This window comes from Aptenodytes forsteri, unplaced genomic scaffold, assembly GCF_000699145.1.
Source record: "Aptenodytes forsteri isolate BGI_AS27 unplaced genomic scaffold, ASM69914v1 Scaffold209, whole genome shotgun sequence".
NCBI classification, from domain to species: Eukaryota; Metazoa; Chordata; class Aves; order Sphenisciformes; family Spheniscidae; genus Aptenodytes; species Aptenodytes forsteri.
The window spans coordinates 4,076,452-4,097,644 of record NW_008795034.1 but is presented as its reverse complement, the minus strand read 5'-3'; the positions used below and the strand labels follow the sequence as shown (position 1 = coordinate 4,097,644).

Here is a 21,193-nt window from a genome sequence, read left to right as displayed (position 1 = left end):
AACTGCCAAATAATGTTGCCACAGTAAACTCGTACTTTGTAAACAAAGTAGAAGACATCTTGATAGCAGCCCAGAATAAAGCAGATGAGCTGCTGATTCTTCATTATCCCGATGAGTATGTTCTGGTTAATATGAAGAGGATGCAATCTACAATGCAGCAGGAGATGCTAAGCTGCTCAAGCAGCACATTAAGTTTAAACGCTACTTGGAACATCTAATACCACAGTCAGAAAAATAGTTACTAGCATCCAAAGGTTACACCAGTGATGCCTCAGTACTGTCTTTACAGTTGTACTTGGATTTAAGTTTTCGTTCTTTCAAGCTGGGCTAGAAAATGCCGTGTTTCCTTAAGACATTTTCAACCTTTACCCTAAGGTTTCCTATCTCACATCTCTCTGAGGAAGAGAAAAAAAAGAAAAAAAGTAGCTCCCGACATGGCTGGCAGAGAGTAGGGCACACTACAGGAAGATCAAAAAGCTCGCGAGATGCTAAGAAGGTGACAAGCATAGCTAAAAGTGTAAGCTTTCTCCAGTGTTAGGTCAGCTCCATTCAACATACATCAGTCTAAACTGAGGAATTGTAATTGTACTTTTAGCATTTCATTAATAACTTGCTCCTTCCAGTGATCTCAGGTTTGCCAGCAGAAAAGGTCCATGTGTCCTGGGTATTTGTTTCCACCAGTAATGTGACACAAGAAGGGGAGGTCCGACACTCAAAAGAATGTTAAATGAGGGAATTCTTCACTACAGCTTTTTGTGTTTGTGTTTGGTTTTCTTCCCATTAAGTTTGTTCCGCACGAGACTATTCCCATGATGATTTTTCAGCAGAGCTCAACCACCTTTGGAAATACTGCCAGCATAGTAGAACAAAGGCTTCAGGAAACTGAACTCCCACCCACTTTGGGAACGTATAGCTAGCTTGACAGAGCAGGTTAACATGCTTCTAGAAGACTTCGCATCTTCTGATTACCCTTTTTCTCATTACCCCAGTTAAAAGACCTAGAACTTCTCTTTTGTGAGAGGGTATCATGTATTAGTCACTGCTGAACTGCAATTCAAGAGTAATTCAAAGGAAAGTATGTTGGCGTATCTCAGATGAATGGGACCTGAAGTCTGTTCCCCAGCTCCCCTCAGAAATGAGAATTTTTTCCCTCCCCGCCACAAATAGTTATTAGTCTAATTGCTATTCTGCTATAAACACAGCTCTTCTAGAGAGCCGATAGCTGTGTTTATACACGCACACAGAACAGGCCATGCTCCAGAGACACTATGCTGCATGAAACACTTGCATCTCACTTAAGACAGAATCCTTACTGCAGATTCACCCTGGTCTTTGACTATAAACCAGGCCATTCTTCCTCACTTCTTAGCCAGTCATTCTAGTCTGGGACAACACTTCCTCCAGAGTTGAAGGCCAGATGCCCAGTGAAGCTTTCAAGTACATTCTCAAAGCAGACCTACACAGTCAAACCTACTGCTTTAATCCATGACCCAGGAAGACTGCTGTAGAGAGGTGGATGCAAAAAGTCACAACATAATTATACTGAGGGACCCCACCACGTTTTCTCCTTCCATTCAAATGAATAAATCTGTTAACAGCTTATGTAATTTCTAGGACAAAAATTTTGCTGCATTATACTAATAACATACTAGGAACCAAAAAAGTTTCTAGAATATGTTACAAGTTTAGCTGCAGAAGTTAACTGCTACATGTATATAGCCACGCAGGATTTTACAGCCAGCTTCCTTGAATTTTTTAAGACTAAAGGAGCTGAAGTTTATCCATTAAGTACCTCTGTGCACAAGTTATTTACTATAAATAAATGCATTATTGCACAGGAGAAATTAAACCACTGCCTATGAAATTTGACAGCATCTTTCCCTTGCAGTTTGTAAGAAATCTCCCAGGGCTAACTAGTAATTCTGTTTCAAAACATGACTGCTTTTCCCAACAAAAAGGTAGCCTTAGCCTGTGACAGAAAAGGTTCTTCCAAAAGTTACTGCACTGTTTTGTCAAACTAGAAGCAAAACTCCATTGCAAGTTTAGGTTTCTACATGGAAGACAGTTGGCAGACCAAGAAAAATCTTACCGCTGCATCAACGTTAGCAGGAGAATCACCATTGGGATCTGCCAGCATAGAAATAACACTAATCATTATAGTTTCCACTGTGTGAATGGGAAGCCAGCGTTCCTCAGGTTTTTCATAGCCATATTTGTCTTCTCCAGGCTCATGAAGAATTGAAATGCAGACATCGCCATTCTTGTCAACTACAAAATAGAACGAGGCATATTTCAGTAATGACCAACATGCTGGCATTTCTTCAGGATAGTTATGGAACTGTTAGTCTTCACTCCAGCTAGTCTGAAAACACGATGGTGAAGACGCTTTACAAAAGAGGAAAGTAATTAACTATTACAGAACTCAATCTGTAATAAATAGGGCTTGGTGGAAGTCTGTTATTATGCCTGGACCTCTGGCAGAGAGGGTACATGGGGAGGAAGAACTTAATTCTAACATCATGTTGCAACTTCTGAGACTAGATAGGCTTCCACTAAAGCTTTTTCTGTTAAGTTCAGCAAACTAGACACTGACTTTTTTTCCACAGCAACAGCTGGATATTACTGCAGTATATTGGAATATGATTTAAGCTGCTGGAATTAGAAACTGCCTGACAAGTACTCTGATATTTCCAGAGCTGAAACTGACACAGCATCAAAATAGTCTCTCTGTCCCTTATGATGGGAGCACTGTGCCTGTCTCCTCCCAGCTTTCGACATCTACAACTTCAATAATGACTTTAGAAACTGAAGAGCATTCCTCCTTCCCAGTAAAAACCTTCTTCCACTTTATTTTACCTTCCCATCTATGTCCAGCAGTCCATAAGTAAGTGAAACATTAGGAGGAAGTCTTCTTTGGAGGGACTAAAAGATGCTGTTATTTCCTTTCATGCTTCACTGGAGGAGGACAACCTTGGGCCTTCTATATTGAACTGCCAAGTTAATAGTACTAAGATGAAATATTTGAAGGTATAACAAAAGGCAGCTATAGAAGTCAAGTTTCTCCTCAGACCAGAATTATGCACTTAGGGGGAAAAAAAAAGATTAAAAAAAAATCCCTGAACAGTTACCAAGAATTCAAGAAGCTACTTTCAGTAGCTTCTGAAAATACTTTAGGAGCAGTCTCTCAGAGCAGCACTATTAAAAACTCTTGCCATGGTTATTACTTCTTTATGAAGTGAAGATGGCAAAGTAAACACAGAGTTTCATATTTCTAACATGAATAGAAATGTATCCATTTGTCTTCACCGCATTTTAGTTCTTAATTGCAAAAAGAAATTGAAACTTTGACATTTCTTACCATTTGGATGCCAGATTTCTGTGATGAATTTCATTTTTGGCGGCCTCAGTGGATAGTCTTTTGGAAAAGTAAGATGAGCCTTGAAAACACCACCTTCACTGGGGAATCAAAAATATCTTAGTAGAGTTTCTTGTAAGCTTAAGCTGAAGATTGGAACTTACTGATGTATCAAAAGCTCCAAGTCTACCCCTTACACAGCTTCACATCATGTTAGTAATTAACAGTACCATCATTTCCATATGCAATGCAAAGAGTTTCTAGATTGAGAAGATCCTTTTACAAGATACTGCCAGTTCCCCAACACTGTATCTTTTTTAGAATAGGGATGATGTTCCAGAGGGGAAAAAACCACACACACAAAAAAAATATCAAAAAACTGCCAAGGAATTCACCATCTGGAATTACAACTTACATTTTTCCTCCCAGTACATTTATTAACAGCAAAAAAAAAAAAATATTGCCAATAACTCCCCTTCTCAAGTACAGCCCAGTAGATACTGTTTATTTTCCTCCTTTTAGACACCTCAGTCCTAATTTCTTGGTATCAGTCTGCAGCAGTGAGCCTCAGTGAAAAGTTACAGAAAGCTTTATAGTTGTGTCTACAGCATTACTTTGTAAAAAGACTTCCAGTTCTACCTTTTCAACACTAAGCTAAAAGGACTCAGACATGACAGTGAGGTGTTGTGCATTAGTTACCCACTAAACTGCAAAACAATAATAAACAAGAGACATCCAGTTTTTATGTGGAGTTACAGGCCCATATTTAACTAAGATAACAGTTTGGGTTTGTTTGTTTCTTTTTTTTTTAAATAACTAGGTTTCAATACCCAGGAATAGTCCCTTTTGAAAAGATGCAAAGGCCTATATTAATTAGAAAGCCTTATAGATGGACTATTTCACTAATGTAAGTACTATAACATTTGCCCTGTTACTGTCATTTCTTGTAATCAAAGTTTGTAACAAAATTTGAAATTACAAAGGCAGAGATTACAAAAACTGGAACATAATCTCCAAAGAAGGTGGCACGAGATGTGCAGTATGACAAGCTACTCCTCAGTAGCCATGCAGACAAAAGAATTGATGTAGAAGAGACAAAGCTGTTCAGTGCAGTTTTTTTCCCCTGTATTTGTAAAGGAGTAGGAGCCAGTATCCAAAGCCCACAGGCTACTGAGAAAATAACAAGTTTTACCACCACTAACCAAAGATGTGCAATTCTAGCAAGTGTCTCCAAAAAAAACCCAAACCCGAAAAGCACTAGATCTAAGTGACTTGGCTCTTAAAATAAAGCAGCTGAGGGGATCTGAACCCACAGCATTCATTTTCCACAAGTTTTAGAAGAGGCAGGCAGTTTCCAAAGAATCCTTCATCCTGGGAAGGGTAAGAATTCCAGAAACACTGTTTGTTTTAACATCCATACTAGTCAAGATAAAGGAGAGTTAGATTACATTTGTTAAAGTCTTTCGAGGTGAAAAAGTTTTTCTTCCCCTTTTTAAAGAAGCAGATCCTAAAGCTACTAGGCTGTATGGCATCCCCAGTTGCCCCTCATCAACTACATATAAATACAGCTCTTATAATTGGATACACATTAGAAACCAGCTCATGAAGTACATCTGTCAATTAAGGGACATCAGTGCTATTTTTAGCACTATTCCTGATAAAGGGGTCTCTGTCAGTAGAGCCATGCACTGAGTCTAAAGTCTTTTTAGGTAAACTCGGAATAAATAAAGTGGGACCAGGAATGAGACTAAAGTTTGAAAACTTTGAACCGCCTGGTTAACTTAAACTATTATGTTCTACTCCCTAGTCTGTTTGACGATGACAGGAAGGATTCAGTATAATGCCACCTTGAAAAGCAGCAACTAGGGACTGGAATGGAAGAGAGCTTCTTATCCAAAAAGCCTCAAAACAAGCTCAGCACCTTATTGAAGCAGGGGGAAAAAATGCTATTGCAATTTCTAACATCTAAGAGGAGGTTCAACTAAAGCAGTAGTTTCTTTACTTTTTTTTATATAAATAACTATTTATAAAATGGCCATGAGAATATAATGGAGCCACTACAAGACTGTTCAAAAGAGGTCAACAGAAGTTGGAGAATTCATCTCATGCAAGACTTGAGAATCACAATGTAGTGAGCTTGTGGAGAAGCAAAGCAATTCAATTACTGTGCTTAAGTACTTATTCAGAAGTCTGCAGACAGAGGTATACAACAACTTCATGTTGGAACTAAAACTGACCTCAAGTAAATGTCACTAGGCTTATGTATCAGTAATTTACCACTGGAACAGCTTAATGAAGGAGAACAGAGTTCATCTTCAAGAGCTATGCTTTAAACTGACCTCTTCTGGGCATAAAGCCTTTTCCCAGGAGCTAGAGTAGATGATCATATGTAACCTCTATGAGAAAGAGAAATCATTCTCTCAATTAGCCAGAGCTTTTTTTTAAAAAAAAAAAAAACCCACAGCCAACCACACTGCATGTGCCAGAGTGCTTCAGGTATATAGCAATGCAAAAAACACAGTGAACTTAAATTCCAAGAAAAGAAGTTACTGTATGAACTGCAGAGTTTTGTGTTCAAATGTCAATTAAAGAACACAGCCCTTAGGATAAAGATATAAGCTTTTTGAAGCCCTCTGTGCAAGGTTTGCCAACAATTCAAATTTGATCAACACTGAGGTACTCTAGGTCACACTTGGAAGTTCTCCCATCTCAAACTGACAGGACTTGAGGCTAATTCTATGGTCTGCTGCAGTTTCCCCGACTACATCCCTCTTGAATATTTTCCTACAATCACCAGCATGAAGTTGTAATGGTTTAAAATAGTACTATCAGCTAAACTAGAGCCTCACAGCAATAACAGCAAATAGGGGATTACCTGCCTTACTTAAATGCGTAAGAAAACAGAAGCTGCCTCTAAGTATAGGCTATTCTTTCTCATTTCTACACAAGTGCAATGGGATCAGTGTTGCATTTTCCTAGGGGAGCAAAGCAGTTTAGAACTTCCATATAGCAAATTCAGCTATTTAAAGGTATTTCACTAGCAACAGAACAGTATTACCTAACTTACGTCAGTATGAAGATTTAGGTTAACTTCTACTCACTTAGACCAAACTAGAACTAGTAAATCCGAGTTCACTTAAGTTTCTGTATAAGCATCAGTACTTACTATAGTGTATCTGGAGGACCAATAATAAGGACTTCCCATCGATAAAGATCATTGTCATCTATTAAGCCCGCTGAAAAGCCTTCCACTGGATTTTTGTTGAGCTCTGTGTAGGAAAAAGAATTTAAAGAGTGACTTTAGGTGTCTATGATACGCATTTGCTGGTTTTGCTCATGCCTCTATATGTGACCAAAAAACCCCATGACTTTCAGTGATTTGGCGACTACTGATGGACTTATGGCCTGGGTGAGTATCCTCAACTCCCTACCACACACAACAGCATGCTGCCAGAGCCGAGACCCATAGTCTGACTCTAAAACTAAGTACATCATGAGCAGAAGGGCCAAAATAACTCAGAACTGTGGGAAATGGTCTCCTAAACTAGATACCAACAGCTGTGTGTGCAAGTCAGAAAACAGATTTTCTACTAATAAAAAAAGCCATACTGCTTTATAAGAACGCTGAGGAGCCAGATTAAACTAAAGTCTATCTTTAACTCTAGAAAATGTTAACAGAAGAACAAAGTCACAACATGTTTTTATTTAAAACTAACATCCTATTTCCCTTAAATGATTTTTTTTCAGAATCTGAAAGCATTTGAGACCTGTGCCCAGTGCATTCTGGAGATAATGATTTACTACCTTCTGAACTACTAGAAGAAAGCATAGAAGATAAGCTGTTATGCTGTTTAGGTTTTGGGTTTTTCTTTTTTCCTTTGTTTCAGTTTTATCCACTAGCGATAAGCAATACAGGATTCTAAGTTTCTAGGCTACTTCATATAGTTACTGCCAGATAGAAGGCTTATCTGGAAATAGCTATGCAGAAGTCAGACCTAGATGCAGACTACACTGAGTTTCTGTTTTCAGCCTGCTCCAGGAAAAAGCGTAAGATTTGGAAATAAACACCTCAAATGAGTTCTGCCTAAATTTCAACTTGGGGTTGCGGGGGAGAGAACGTCTCTTAACCAATAGCTTCAGGTCAAAAACTAATTTAAATGCCATATTGATGCCAAATTGAAATTCTTGATCCAGCACTTCCAACACTACATACAAAGTCCTGATGGATCTTGGGTATTTAGGATAGGGGATGGGGACAAAAAGTTATTCTTTCAACTGGTCAGTAATTTCCAGATTAAATTAGGGATTTTTTTTATTTTGTTTTACAATTACTACTGCACTTATTTTAAATCCTGTCAGACATTATATAGCCCTCATTATTATATTCCACAGTACAGTTAGTCTACATAGTCCCTCTTTGTAAACCCAATAGCTGTATTTTGTGTTGATTTCTAGGCATTACAGGCTTAAATTCAGAGGTCCTTATAATGCCCTCAGGTACATGCAGAAGAACTTTAAGTGAGAACCTCATACCTTTATGGAGAAAAGGCTACCACTAAGTCCAAACTGATTTGCCCATAAGCTTGCAGTCACTGTTTGCCAGTTAAGTTCTTAACTATCTAAAGCATGGTTAAAAAATGCAAGAAGAATCAATTCAAGCGCTACACAGAAGAATCCAAATCCACATGGGAAAAAGAAAGCGCTCAGCTCACATGAAGGACCAAGGTCCTGAAGAGGTAGATAGCAGGAATACCGACTTTGACCATTAGTAATTCAGAGTCAAATCTATCCACATAGATGACTCAATGCTAAAATCCCAAGAAGTATATTGGAAAGGCTTTTCTTAGAAGCTACCCAGCAGGGGTTTAGTCAACAGATGAGGTCAACCATTCACTCTCCAAGTTGCAGAACAAAGACTTAGGTATTGAACCAAATTATGTTTTCTCAAGACAATGCCTGAAACAACAGGTAACATCACAGGCTATTTAACCAAGATGCAAGCTTCAAAACCAAAAACTATAGCATGGCCACACCTCCACTAAGCAGACCAGCTTTCACCCTCTGGTATCTATGAAACTTTGTGGAAACAGCTGCATGAGCTTGAGTAACAGTTCTATTTAACTTTAGGTGAAAGGGGCAGAGAGACTAGCTAAGTGTCTCACATGAAGTGAGGACTTCACCAGTGACTTACTACCTCCCTACTACAGACATTCCTCCAGCATCAGATATTAAGAGTTCCACCACATTAGTAGTTGAATATAACCTGCTTTTTCATGCAGGATCTTATAAAAAAATTGTCTATTGCTTGTGCAAAAAAAGCCACCTCTGTTCAGGATACATAAGTCATCCTTTTGAATATTTTATTAGTATTGTAATATGGAATATCCAGCATAACAACTACAGAAGTCAACAGTAAGAGTGCAAATATTAGAGTATCCCACCTTAAGACTTTAATACCTGAATTTAAGCCTCCAAAACACAAGTCCCCTCATTTCTGCATTTCCACAGGGAGAAAAGGGTTTGTGCCGAGTTCTGTGTAAACTGCTGTAACTCAAGCTGCTCACATTTAGCTTCCTTATTGTTTGCTAGTTACAGTAAACAAGCCTGCCAGAAGTTAAGACTCTGGAAAACTCAGCATGCTTCTCTATCTAAATATGCCACACTATTTTCAAGTCCAACATATACATTTTCTTCTCTATTTCTTGATTCATGCTATTGCAATTTCTTTTTAGATCTGCCTCAGCCTCCAAATAACTTTTTTTATCCTTAAGTCCTTTGAAACATTTTTCATGTACTTGTTCCCAATGAAAGCCAGCTCTTCGACTCTGACTCACACCTAAGACCTTGCAGCACTATATTGCAAGAGATCTTGTGAGAAGGAGTAAGATTGCTGGATGCCAACTCTTGTAAGGCAGAAAATCTGAACTGTATAAAAGGGACAGCCATTGACAAAAGTCTTCAGTTACAGCAGTTATGGAAATTTGCTTAGTGGATGCTGCCTATAAAGCAAATTATGATGTTACTTCTTTTACAGGAGGTGGCATCAGTCTCTGCTTGTAAAAGGTTCTCATTTTCCTTCCATGGTAGCAATACTGAAGCATAGTTCAAATAGCTACTGCTTGCACAAATACTTTAACTTGAGGTAAAACAGATATAAGCTCAGGCACCTTCCCCACTAGAGGTATGTGGAATTACCATAGGCAAGTTAAAATGAGCTTTTCCATCCAGATTATGTATGCTAAACTGAACATCAACTAATGGCTGGTTGGCAGACAAAAAAGGAAATCTCAGGAAAGTTTTGCACTGGGACATTAAGAACATCCTTGGTTGCTTTACCGTGGATAGATAAGAGCTGCTACTCGTTAAAATTTGCAAACACTGAAGCCTAGGGTTTGTTTGGTTTTGGTTTTTTCCCCTGGATATAGCCAATGCTGCACATCAGAAAAGTTAACTCGTAGTACCACCTACCTCTTCATGAGTTGAGACTCACACAGCAGTGAAATCCATGCGCCAAAATCCCAAACGAATAGCGATGCCGCTATGGCAAGAAAGGAGCACGCACACCCCATGCTCACAGTCACAGGAGTCAGCTGCTAGGCAGAGGGACTTCTGCCCACCAACCAGAGCCCCTGGTGACACTGCGCTCCAGAAAATGAGACACCTGTTCTCTGCGTCTGTCATTTCCTACCAACTACAGTAGTTAACTACTTGCAGCCTGAACCAGAGTTTTCCTAGATGAACACATGGATGGTGAGAATGCTTCATAAAGCAAAGGATTCAATTCCTTCCCCCAGCCAGGGAGAGGGAAGAAGCCCTTGATGCAGGTCCTCTACAAAGCCCTGTTGAAGAGCTAGCCTACAAGGCCTGGAAAAGCAGGTAAGTCAGACACCCATGAAGAACTGAATCCCTCCATGTTATTTTTTCAACACTTAGTTTTCCTTTGCAATTTCTTGTCTAGCTAAAGATATCCTGTACTTTTTAAACATAAATGAGTATATTAACACATTTCCATCATGTCCATGCCTAAATAAGTGCAATTTACTTGCTACTATATTACACACTATGGTTTAGTATTTCTGCCAATATTTTCTGCATTTCTGATAGAAATATATAATAGAAATTTTTCTTCCCAGAGGAAAAAAAAAAAAATCTTACGTTCACTCTAGAAGCAGTTTCAGGTAGAGTCCTTCACAGCTTAAGCAGCAGCTGACAGCCAGAACAGCACACACCTGGACAGCTGCCAAGCAGCCACATACCGGGAAAAGAATCCTGTGGCTGCTTATAAATTAAATATTCAGTCCCTTTAATCCCAGTCCTGAATCAATACCTGATTTGGGAGATGAGGAAGACTACAGGCCCATAATCCAACAAAGTTGTTTAAGTCCAGAACAGACTTTAATGTCCAATGCCTAGTCTTCTACATGATCTGCCAACACAACTCAGTGCTCCTTTAGCGGTTTAGCACTTACTAAAGCAGAACTAACTTACCATTGCCTTAAACTTGAGCCTGTACAGTACCATAAGCTGTGCTTCCAGTTTCAGTGTTTAGTTGACACCAAGCTACCGATGTTCCCACACTCACTAAAACTGCCTTCATATAAGCCAAGAGACTTTCACCAATCCAAAAGCAAAACAGCATCAACAAAAATGACTAAGCAGAAACAGCCCTATGGCTACATGTAGCAGCTATGTATGGCATCTAAACTTTTCAGCCTGACGTTTCACCCAGCCAGCCGCTGCACATGAACACTTCAGAGTATTTTAAGCTACACTACAGAACAAAGCTTTCAAAAATAAAAGCTTCTACATTATTTTTAATAGCAGCCTCTTTAGCAAGTTACACAGTGGTTGAGTTTTGTGCAACCAGTGGATTGAGTCCAGCACAAAAACAGAGACCAGACAGCCCAAGTTACAGCTAAGGCTTCTGGAGAAATCATCTAGCTGACTTACACACAGTTCCCAGAACAAGCAGGCCCTATCAGAGGTTTACATTTGCTACACATTAGGCTTGCTTTTTCTTGATTGCTTTTTGTGAGTCTCAGCACTAGTCCAGGAGCTTCTAACAACTGTACAGACTGAAAATCCTCATTCTAGACTCTTCTTCTCCATACCCCAAGCCGTGACTTCCAGTTATATTATTTAACTGAGGTCAGTTATGACTTCCAAGACTTTCCTTTCTGCCTGCATACCCAGCTGTAAGTCTCTGATTCTAGAAGATTAGGGCTGAGATAAAATAACATGATCTCTTTGCAAAGATGTATTCCCAGAGCTCTCCATATTATCCCCTTTCATCATGTTCTGTCTTGCTCCACAAGCTCATCCAAAGAGTTCAGACAAAACATAGCATGAGATACACACACACTCCTGGTAGCCAGTCTGGCAGTGACAAATAAGATAGCAATTAAGATAGAACAGTTTTAGTCTCAGAAGGACATAGTAATTATTTTGGAGTGAGACTGAAGCAGTAAAGACAAACCTGTCTTAAAGAGAGATCTCTACCAACCAGTTCAGTAGCAGCTCTAGATTTGACTCTAGCCTGGCAACTAACTAATTTCCAGTGCTCCATGCATCACCCCCTGTTCATAAGGGCAGTATTACAGACTTCTACAAATCTAATTCTCCTCTCAGTTCAGAGAATTTGTAGGCAAGGTTGTATAGTTAGCATTAACAGGCAAGTTGCTCATACAAGTCATCTCAGTGCAGTGCTATGCTGCTTTGCGCACTGCTGCATCAAGATGCTTTGCTTGCCATCTCCTCAGCTATACCTGTAGAGCTTTCCAAGGATTTGCACAGTGAAGCAGGTTTTGGAAGGATGGAGGACAAGGTTGGGGGTTTCTTATTTGATTTTTGTTTTTACTCCCAACCAACTTCCTAGCCAGAGCCACAGCTCAGTTCAGCAAACAAGAGAACAGCAGCACTAGCCCAAAGTAAAGAGGCAGAAGCTCCTACAACTGCCACTATGGGTCTGTGGATTAAGGTTATAGTACCAGAGATACTTGACTAGATAGAGTCTGGAATTCTTTTACTAGTAAGGTGTCACATTATTCTAGACATAAGCTAAGAATCAAGTTTATTTGTTTTGTACATTCTGTAGCTCCACGTTCACATGAGTTGAGGCATACCTGAAGACAGACAATTAAAAGTTCGGTTTTCAACTAAATAGCTAACCTGACTCTTAACACACTAGTCAGAAGCTTGCAGGTCTTTGGTACTGTCTTGGTTCTAAAGGAGTTCCCCATAGTCCCTTAAGTCCATTGAGGTGGCCACTGACAGACACTGTCAATGCTCCTTTAGACATCGATCTCAACTTAAAGGTCTCAAAGCCAGCTCTCTCACACAGTCTCAATTAGACCACAGATATCCAGCTACCGATCTGACCTGGCAACCCAGTTTACTCAGCCCATGATCTATTCCCATGCACCATTTTACCAGTAAACAGGCAAGAACAGAGATGACCTGTTCTGAGACATTTTCTTTCTGTAGCACTCTTCATACACAGAAGCCTTCTGTGTACACACATTCAAACCAGTCCTTTTCCAACATCCCACATACACAGAAAGGAGGTCTCTTTCCCCCTCCCCCTGATGTGTTTGCCATTAAGCAAATGGCTGCAACTCAGTAACTTAAGTAACTGCAGAGCGCAGTGTGCCTACTAAGCCCACACATCTTTTCTCTCAAGATGACAGTGGTGTTACTTCCCTGTCCAAAGCAGCTTCCACAGAACACTGGAAATACAAAACATACTGATGAAAACCTTCGAATTCTATAGTATCGTTTAACATTTTGAAATGGTTATGCTTCCAGAATTAAGATTCTCAGCAGTAAGTTTAGAACATATGTTCAAATTAATATCAATCATGTATTTTTGGTAGAAATTGAGATAAACTGTTTCCTGAAGAGCCCTCTTTGGCTAGACTGCTTGAAGCATGCTGTGTATCTCATCACTTCAGAATCTAGTACAGTTACATCACCCAGGTTAAAATGGAGATTGAACGGGTCCGTTAAATAAAATTCCTACTAAGGTCTGAATTTTGAGGGAAGTGGTATTAGGAAGGAAAGAACAAGGATAGTCAAAAGGATTGGAAGAACCCCGATTCTGAAGTCCACACCTGAAAGGAAGCAAGTATCTCACCAGGAAACATTCAGTGGTTTGCCCATGAAGAGTCAACTGCAGCACAGGGCCACATTCATCTATCACACTCGGTATAATAGAAACCTCACCTTCATTCTGTCCTCAGCGTCCAATGCATGTTTCCACTCTTAAGAGTCAGACAAGCATCAGGTGGGTACATGCATCTGCCTGTATTTGAGACTGTCACCCTCAGCAGCGTTCAATAGAAATCTTAGTAGTTCCTGAGACTCCATGATTGCCTCATCCCAAAGCAGATGTCAAAAACAGGTCAGATGACTCACACTTTACATGTACTTTTTTTTTTCTCACCTACAAAGGTGCCCACAAGAGCTTCACATGTCTACTGCATATAACTGCTAGAATTTGGCAAGACAAGTGTCATCCTAGGTGCCAGTCGTATTCACGTAGTTGAGTTTCGCATGGACAGCAGGAAAAGTTAATTAACTTCTTAACAGCTGTTTGCAAATTACCAAGAGACTAAAGCTACAAAAAAATTCCATCCAACTATCTTCTGAGCAGTCATATACACATCAGTCATGAAACAGCACTGTTGAACAGAGCTAAGAGTTCTAGGATGTGTGTGGTTTACATACAAGAATAGAACACGATTCTAGGAAATCCACTGGAAAGTCTGTATCACAAGACTATGCCATAGGGAGACGTTAACATCTGAAGAGTTCATCAGAAGCTTTCTTCATCATATGCATAAGTTGTTGTGCAAGTCAAGGACACTTTTCCAGCTTGTTTTCTCTTTTGCTTATAATATGAATAACATGTTTGCATATCCTAATTTGAGCTACATTGTTATTCAGAATTGTTTTAAGACATTTCTCTAAGTGACTCCTGACAGCATCATCTTTTAGATCAGCACCAAGTGCGAGCCAACTAAAAAACCAGGCAGTTTGACATACTAGGTATTGCGATGACTGCATGGAAATAGGTTTCCCTTAACTAACAATTCACATAAAGAAAGACTGCATGGGAAAGCCTTTACAAAGGGTTTCTATCAAAAAGTCTTTACTATCATTCTAAACCTGTACAAGCACTGTTAACATTCATGCCCAGGAGAGCAGTTATTTTTATGGAATCCTATTTCATTTAGATTGCTATACTTAGTGTTCTTACTGGTCTGGATATCTGATCTCTGTTCCAGCTGATATGCCTTGGACCTGAGAGCAGGAAGGAGAAGCAAATATGAACATTTACACTTGCAGGGCGGCCTAAAACTCAGACCTACTAGATTCCGTAAGTGAAAGATGTTGCCAAGACCAGTCTACTGACAGATATCCACACACCACTGAAAACTGAAGCACAGAGCAGGTGCAACGTGGTGATAGCACAGGCCTGCATGTGAAGTGTTACCCAGATTCTGTTCCCATATGTTGGGACAAAGAGCAGACAGTGCGAGTTTCAAGAGTCACATGCCCTCTTCCTCACCCAAGCCACCTGCTCTTCTTTCTCCAGGCACCTAACTTTGCACGCTCATTTTAGTATTTGGTTAGTTTATACTTTCAGAACAGCAGCCACCTTTCAGTTCACTTCCACTTCATTAAAACCCAATCTTTGTGCTGGAAACAAAATGCTGTTGGTTTGTTTGTTTTTTTGTAATGCTTCCACCCTATTCTACACCAATACTTGAAGCTTACTTCTGCAGAATACCCCACATGCTTAAAAACTTTCAAAAACCCCAGCCTTACAGGTGGCAAACAAGAACTTCTAGATCAAAACAGAAGTTGCATTAAACACATTAGAAGAAAATTTAGCAGAATGCCTATTTGAGGCAAACAAGTTTTACCTACAGAGTTCACTTATTTTCAAACTGTTTAGAATAGGGCTTTGGGGGAAGGAAAAAAAAAGAGACAATTTGTACCAATACCAACCACAAAAGGGATCAAGTAATCCTATCTTAGTTGAATATGCATATACTGTTCCAAGTCTTCCTTGCATTAAAAAAAATAAAAGTTGGAGATACAGAAGAGTCAAGGCAGAATCAGTTGTAATTACAACATGTGTTTTTTATTTGAGGACTACTCACTCTACTTGATTTATCCCAGATCAGTTTCTCTAAACCAAAAAAGACATTTATAGCAAATCAACAAATCCTTACAGTTTACATTTCTACAGCAGAAAGCTCTTTAATACTAAAGTTGGAATCACTAACAGTCACACAAGGCAAGACATTTTAGTGGGATTTGGGTGATTTAACATCTCCGAATAAAGATCTTATCAATAAAGCAGGAATTCTTCTAATGAAAGTATTTTCTCAATAGGTATTAATTTGCTCCTTATTTCACAGGATCTCCAGCAGCATTCTCCCATTCCACCATTCTCTAACAGAATAGAACAAAGTCACTTTACTGCCAGATCCAGATATGTCCACACCTCAGTGTAACTTACAATGCCTTCTTTGGGGGAGTAGAGAAGGAAAACTCATCATTTATGGTAAGCTTGGTTCTTTCCCTGAAAGATTAGTAAGTGACCTAGCCAGAGCCAACTGGCTGTGACTATAGCTGACCCATCAAGGGGTAAGCTTATGAAGCAGGTTGTTACTGCTTCATCCTGTTCAAGCAAGTGGTTGAGTCATCAAGCCCCTCCATTCTGAGGTTTAGCTAAACCTCACTTTCCAGAACTGCCAGCATCCCTGAATTTTTGCTCTTGTGACTGCTTTCATAAATACTCTTTTCTTTGAAGAGGCAGAGTTCAGCTTATTTCTGCAAGAGGAACATTTGAAAAACTAACATGTGCGGCTAGTAAAGTTTGCCAGAAGTCACATCCATTATGTTATTTGCAGTGCAACAGAAATTCAAACTGCTTGTACTGCTCAGACTCTAGTCACTGTAACAAGGCATGTGTTTTAGCAACGATATTATCTATAAAGTCAGCATGAGCAAGGTAGCTTTGATGCTTCTGTCAACACATCCTCACAAGAAACAGGATTGTCTTATCTGCCATAATGGGGCCCTACACTGCAAGAGTGTTAAGGTGAGTGGTACACACATGCTGTATCTAAGCATCCCAAAAAGCATCAGAGCAACGAAGATTGATGGTTATCTAAAAATATGAAAGAGTCCTTTTAAAAAAAAAAATGCAAGGGGGGTTACAGCATTTTAAGTGACGCTAAAGTTGTTTGACATGTGCAGGACCTTGGAGTCTTAACTATTCAGGATAATACAGAATATTACTGGTCATACAAACAAACCTCTCCAAGAAAGCTAATAGGCAGGCTAGCATCAACTTAATACTTCAGGTCAGTGCCACTCAAATGATTATCTTGTAGATAAACCTACTGTAAGCCAGTAAATAGCCAGTACTAAACTGTAAACAAAGGCTTCTTATACCACCAGCCACTCAAGAGATATGCTATCTCAGCTTCGATCTATAAAGTGATCTTAATTCTGTAATTCCCTCAGCATTCACTACTCAAATATTTTAAAAGTAAATCTTATGTAACTGCCAGAAATTCAGCTAGCTCAACATTCCACTACAAGAATTTTCCACACAAGGAAGTAAAAGTTGTTGAACTGTCACATTAAGTATTTAATACAGTTTCTCAACTTGTTATTTTTTAATTAGACATTTTTACTTTGAAATAGGAGCTGTATACACTTTAAATTGAAATAATGCCGTATTTCTCATGTTTGAGAAAGATATTAGTGTGGTTTTTTTGTATCCTAAGTTGGAGAATATTTACAACACAATAGAACTTCAGCCAACAAGGGCATGGTTATCCCCCTGTTTTCAGTGATCCATGTTTATGTTAAAGAGGACTCGCACTTCTGGTTCCACTGTGCGCTACTGATTTAACTGCATCCTCCCTACGTGATTTTGCTGGATGAACTAGACAAGTCTGCCTACTCTAACAAGTCTGTGTCAGCAACGATTTGGCAGAAAGATGAAATAAAAGCATTCAGAGAAATGCCTCAGTCTGCAAAACCCTTGGGCTTCTGGAGACTGGAAGAGTAGCTTTACATTCTCAGTTGTCTCCTGCCTCCTTTTAAAGAGCATAAAATTTTGGGGCTGTACAGAGAACACAGTTTATCCTCCCCCCACCTCCCGTGGGGGTTTTTAATTAGACATTTTTACTTTGAAATAGGAGCTGTATACACTTTAAATTGAAATAATGCCGTATTTCTCATGTTTGAGAAAGATATTAGTGTGGTTTTTTTGTATCCTAAGTTGGAGAATATTTACAACACAATAGAACTTCAGCCAACAAGGGCATGGTTATCCCCCTGTTTTCAGTGATCCATGTTTATGTTAAAGAGGACTCGCACTTCTGGTTCCACTGTGCGCTACTGATTTAACTGCATCCTCCCTACGTGATTTTGCTGGATGAACTAGACAAGTCTGCCTACTCTAACAAGTCTGTGTCAGCAACGATTTGGCAGAAAGATGAAATAAAAGCATTCAGAGAAATGCCTCAGTCTGCAAAACCCTTGGGCTTCTGGAGACTGGAAGAGTAGCTTTACATTCTCAGTTGTCTCCTGCCTCCTTTTAAAGAGCATAAAATTTTGGGGCTGTACACCCACCTCCCGTGGGGGTGGGGGGGGAGGGGTGTGTGTGAACTCTGCTAATCTAGTGCTATACCAATCTACGTACTTGATGTTGACTTTTTTTTTTTTGAAGTTCAGAAGCACTTCATTCTTTTAGTTTTTCCTGCACCTTACCCAGAAAAGGAAACAGACAGGTCATGGCTTCTTTTTCACATTATTACCAATCCACAAAGTGCCCTTCTCCTTCAAAGAAAAAGGGAACATCTATAAGAACAAATATGTTTATTGAATTTTAAGAGAATTCCAAAAGCTGCTAGAGCTTACAATTAAGTTGATTTGCGAAGAAACAGCCATTTAGCTTCACAGATATCCATAGAGGAGAACCTCCCTTCAGCTCGAGCTAATTAGACTAGTGCTCTAACTGGCTTTGATAGTCAGAGATCCCCACTCAGCAGTTCCTTTAAACACGTAAAAAAAGGAAAGAAAATGAATAAAAACTACCTAACTATCTAACTACTACTATCTTGATTTGAACTGTTCTTGTGCCTAAATGGTGGCAAGCACATGTCAATATAAAACCAGCTACTGTACTAATTCCCTGGTGATATAGCTCAATATTTCATTAGCAAAGGCACTGTGAAGCTACTTAGTATTGGGGGGGAGGGGGAGAAAACCAAAAAACCAAGCCACATCTAACTTGAAGCTATATTTTATGACTGTCATTGAATATCCCTTCTCTTAGAGCACTATCAGCATCCAGAACACACCACTTAAGTTGACAAGCATGTTGTATATATGGTGCTGTGGTACTAGTTACCTGCTCAAGATCAATGCAAGCCAGCTTGCTCCAGAAAAAAAAAATAGAAGTCTGTCTTCATACACTTATTAGAGCAACCTGGGATTACGTTGTCAAGTTTCATCCTGTGTTTTGATAAGACCCTTGGTTTTAAGTCTCACTGACAACAAAGATGACTTACCAGCTGACCTTCACTTTAACAAAGTCTTCAAGAATCAAAACAACTCATTGAAGTGCTACATGCCATAGACACCTATTTTCCCCATAATGTCTTTATTAAGATCCAAAGCATATGGGAGACAAAACAGGTAATCATTCTGAGAACTACTGTTTTACATTCCATTCTCCTCCTGTCATTGGTTTTTTTCCTCTTGGCATTGAAGAGAGCTATCCAAGGTCTCGCCCATTAAAGAATTTCTACATTCCTCAACTGCTACACCATTATATGGGTTTCAGATTCCCCCTTCAACCTCCCTCTACTTCTGGATGTCTTACTCCAAGTCTAACAGCTCCGACTTCCGATCTCTTGTGCTTGTATAATGCTAATTTGACAAGTAAGTGATCTAGAGAAATTTAAACTAGTTCAGATCACATAACTCGTATCCACTGCCTGTTCGCTGTCCTCCAAAACCCAACTACTAGGTACAACCCAATGACTCACCACACAATATAACGCAAAAGCTGCATGTAGCAGAAGGACTGAAGTATCAGCCCCACCAGGGGATAGAATACCACAATGTTGATTTTTGTTTTGAGGTAGAACAAGTAGTGTGGGTGTAAACAAAGGAACACATTGGAGCAGCTGAGACTTGGAAGAAGACAGTCAGCAGTAGGGAAGGAAGTTCAGACATCATGAAGCTCAGTCTCTGCATTGCGACTTCAAGTAGCCTGCCATCAGAAAAAGCAGTGTCAGAGTCTAGTTTCAGCTCAGTTCAAATGTTGCTTAGGTTATCACATATGGAAGAAACTATTTTCTTTCTCAGGTCAGTTACTCCAGATAGGACTTTTGAAGAGTTCAAGACTCTTCTTCAGTACTCACCCCACACTTAAGTATGCACACGCACAATCACTTTAAAAAAAAAATTGAAACCATATTAATACATGTAAAAGGATATCAAAGGCACTAATATTACTTAAAACACAAAAACCCCACAAGAGACTTGCATGTTACATGCAAATGGTTGCAGTACTTGAATCAGCACAACTGAATCAGTAGCAGTAATAGGGGCAACTGGAAAAGCTTACCAGTTTTCACCATTACACATGAAGCCTTCAGAAAAGAGTGAGCAGAAAGGTAAACGGAAGTTAACCCCCAAATCTAACAGTCTACAAGTCTACTTACATATCCAACCAGCCTGTGCTTACAGAAGGTCTTAAGACCTTACAAGACAAGAAAAAAAAAACTACACAACAGAAGCTGACAGCTAATACTTATTATCGAGAGGCTTCAGCTAAGTGTCAAACTTTCTTTCATGGAGCACAATTAGTCGGTTAAAAGAGAAATTCCAGACAGCCGAAGAACTATATTAGGTTACCAAATGCTCATTTTCAACAAGTTAGAGAGCAACTATCCTACACTATTGCTTCCCTAGGGGGATCATTTATAGGAAAGAGAGGCTTCGCATCAAATCCAGTCTGGAGCTCCTGTAGTAAGCCTATACCTAGTGTTATTAGCATATCCAAACATGCAGACACACCTCACTGAATGTCAGTAGCAGCTTCAGTAGTTACTAAGGCATTAAGAGGTGCATGCTGATGTTCAGGACTGCAGCCGCAGTATGTATGAGGGTTTTTGGGTTGGTTTTTTTAAAGAATGTCACCTTAAAGGGGTAAAAAAAAAATCCTGTGCTAATAGTTAACTACGTTGAAGTTTCTCAAACTTATCAACTAAAACCAGAAGATAGTGCTGGAGATGCAACAAACACATCATCTAGCTTACTATACCTGGTTACACAACTTCACCTCCTTACTGCTAACAACGTTGTTTTCCACCCTTATGCTTTCAAAGACATTACTGAAATCCCAGGCCAAAATCCTCCTCCAGGAACTCCTGTACCATTCGGTGACCCCGTCCCTTTGTACGGCTACTCAGCAAACTTCAGCCAGCCCTGTATTTGCCTGAGTTTAGGTACACCTAGCACACATTTCCTTATCTGGGTATGAAGCAATTTTTACGTAAGGGACGAAAAAGGCAATCGGATTCGCCCAAGGTGCCAGGCAGACCTGCGCGTTTTCTCGAGGGGATTACTTTATCCCGGCCGCAGAAACCCAGAAGGCAGAGGATGCGGGGGAACATGTGCGAGTGGGGGAGGGAGTGGCGGCAGGCTCCTCGCCGCACCCGGCTGCCGGCTCGTTTCTCTTTAAATCTGGCAGCGAGCGACACATGGAGCTGCATTGTGCGCCCCGCCGCCCGGGCG

General features: G+C 39.8%; 1 protein-coding gene across 1 annotated transcript in view; it reads right to left on the bottom strand.

The window, feature by feature from the left end:
- Positions 1-21,193, bottom strand: part of UBE2G1 (ubiquitin conjugating enzyme E2 G1) — a 29,694-nt gene that overhangs the window by 7,110 nt on the left and 1,391 nt on the right. Inside the window, exons 3-5 of the mRNA XM_019471297.1 lie at positions 6,522-6,624; positions 3,359-3,456; positions 2,090-2,268 (exon numbers count right to left, since the gene is read on the bottom strand). Of these exons, the coding sequence (XP_019326842.1) occupies positions 2,090-2,268; positions 3,359-3,456; positions 6,522-6,624 (380 nt within the window). The remainder of the gene's footprint in view (positions 1-2,089; positions 2,269-3,358; positions 3,457-6,521; positions 6,625-21,193) is intronic.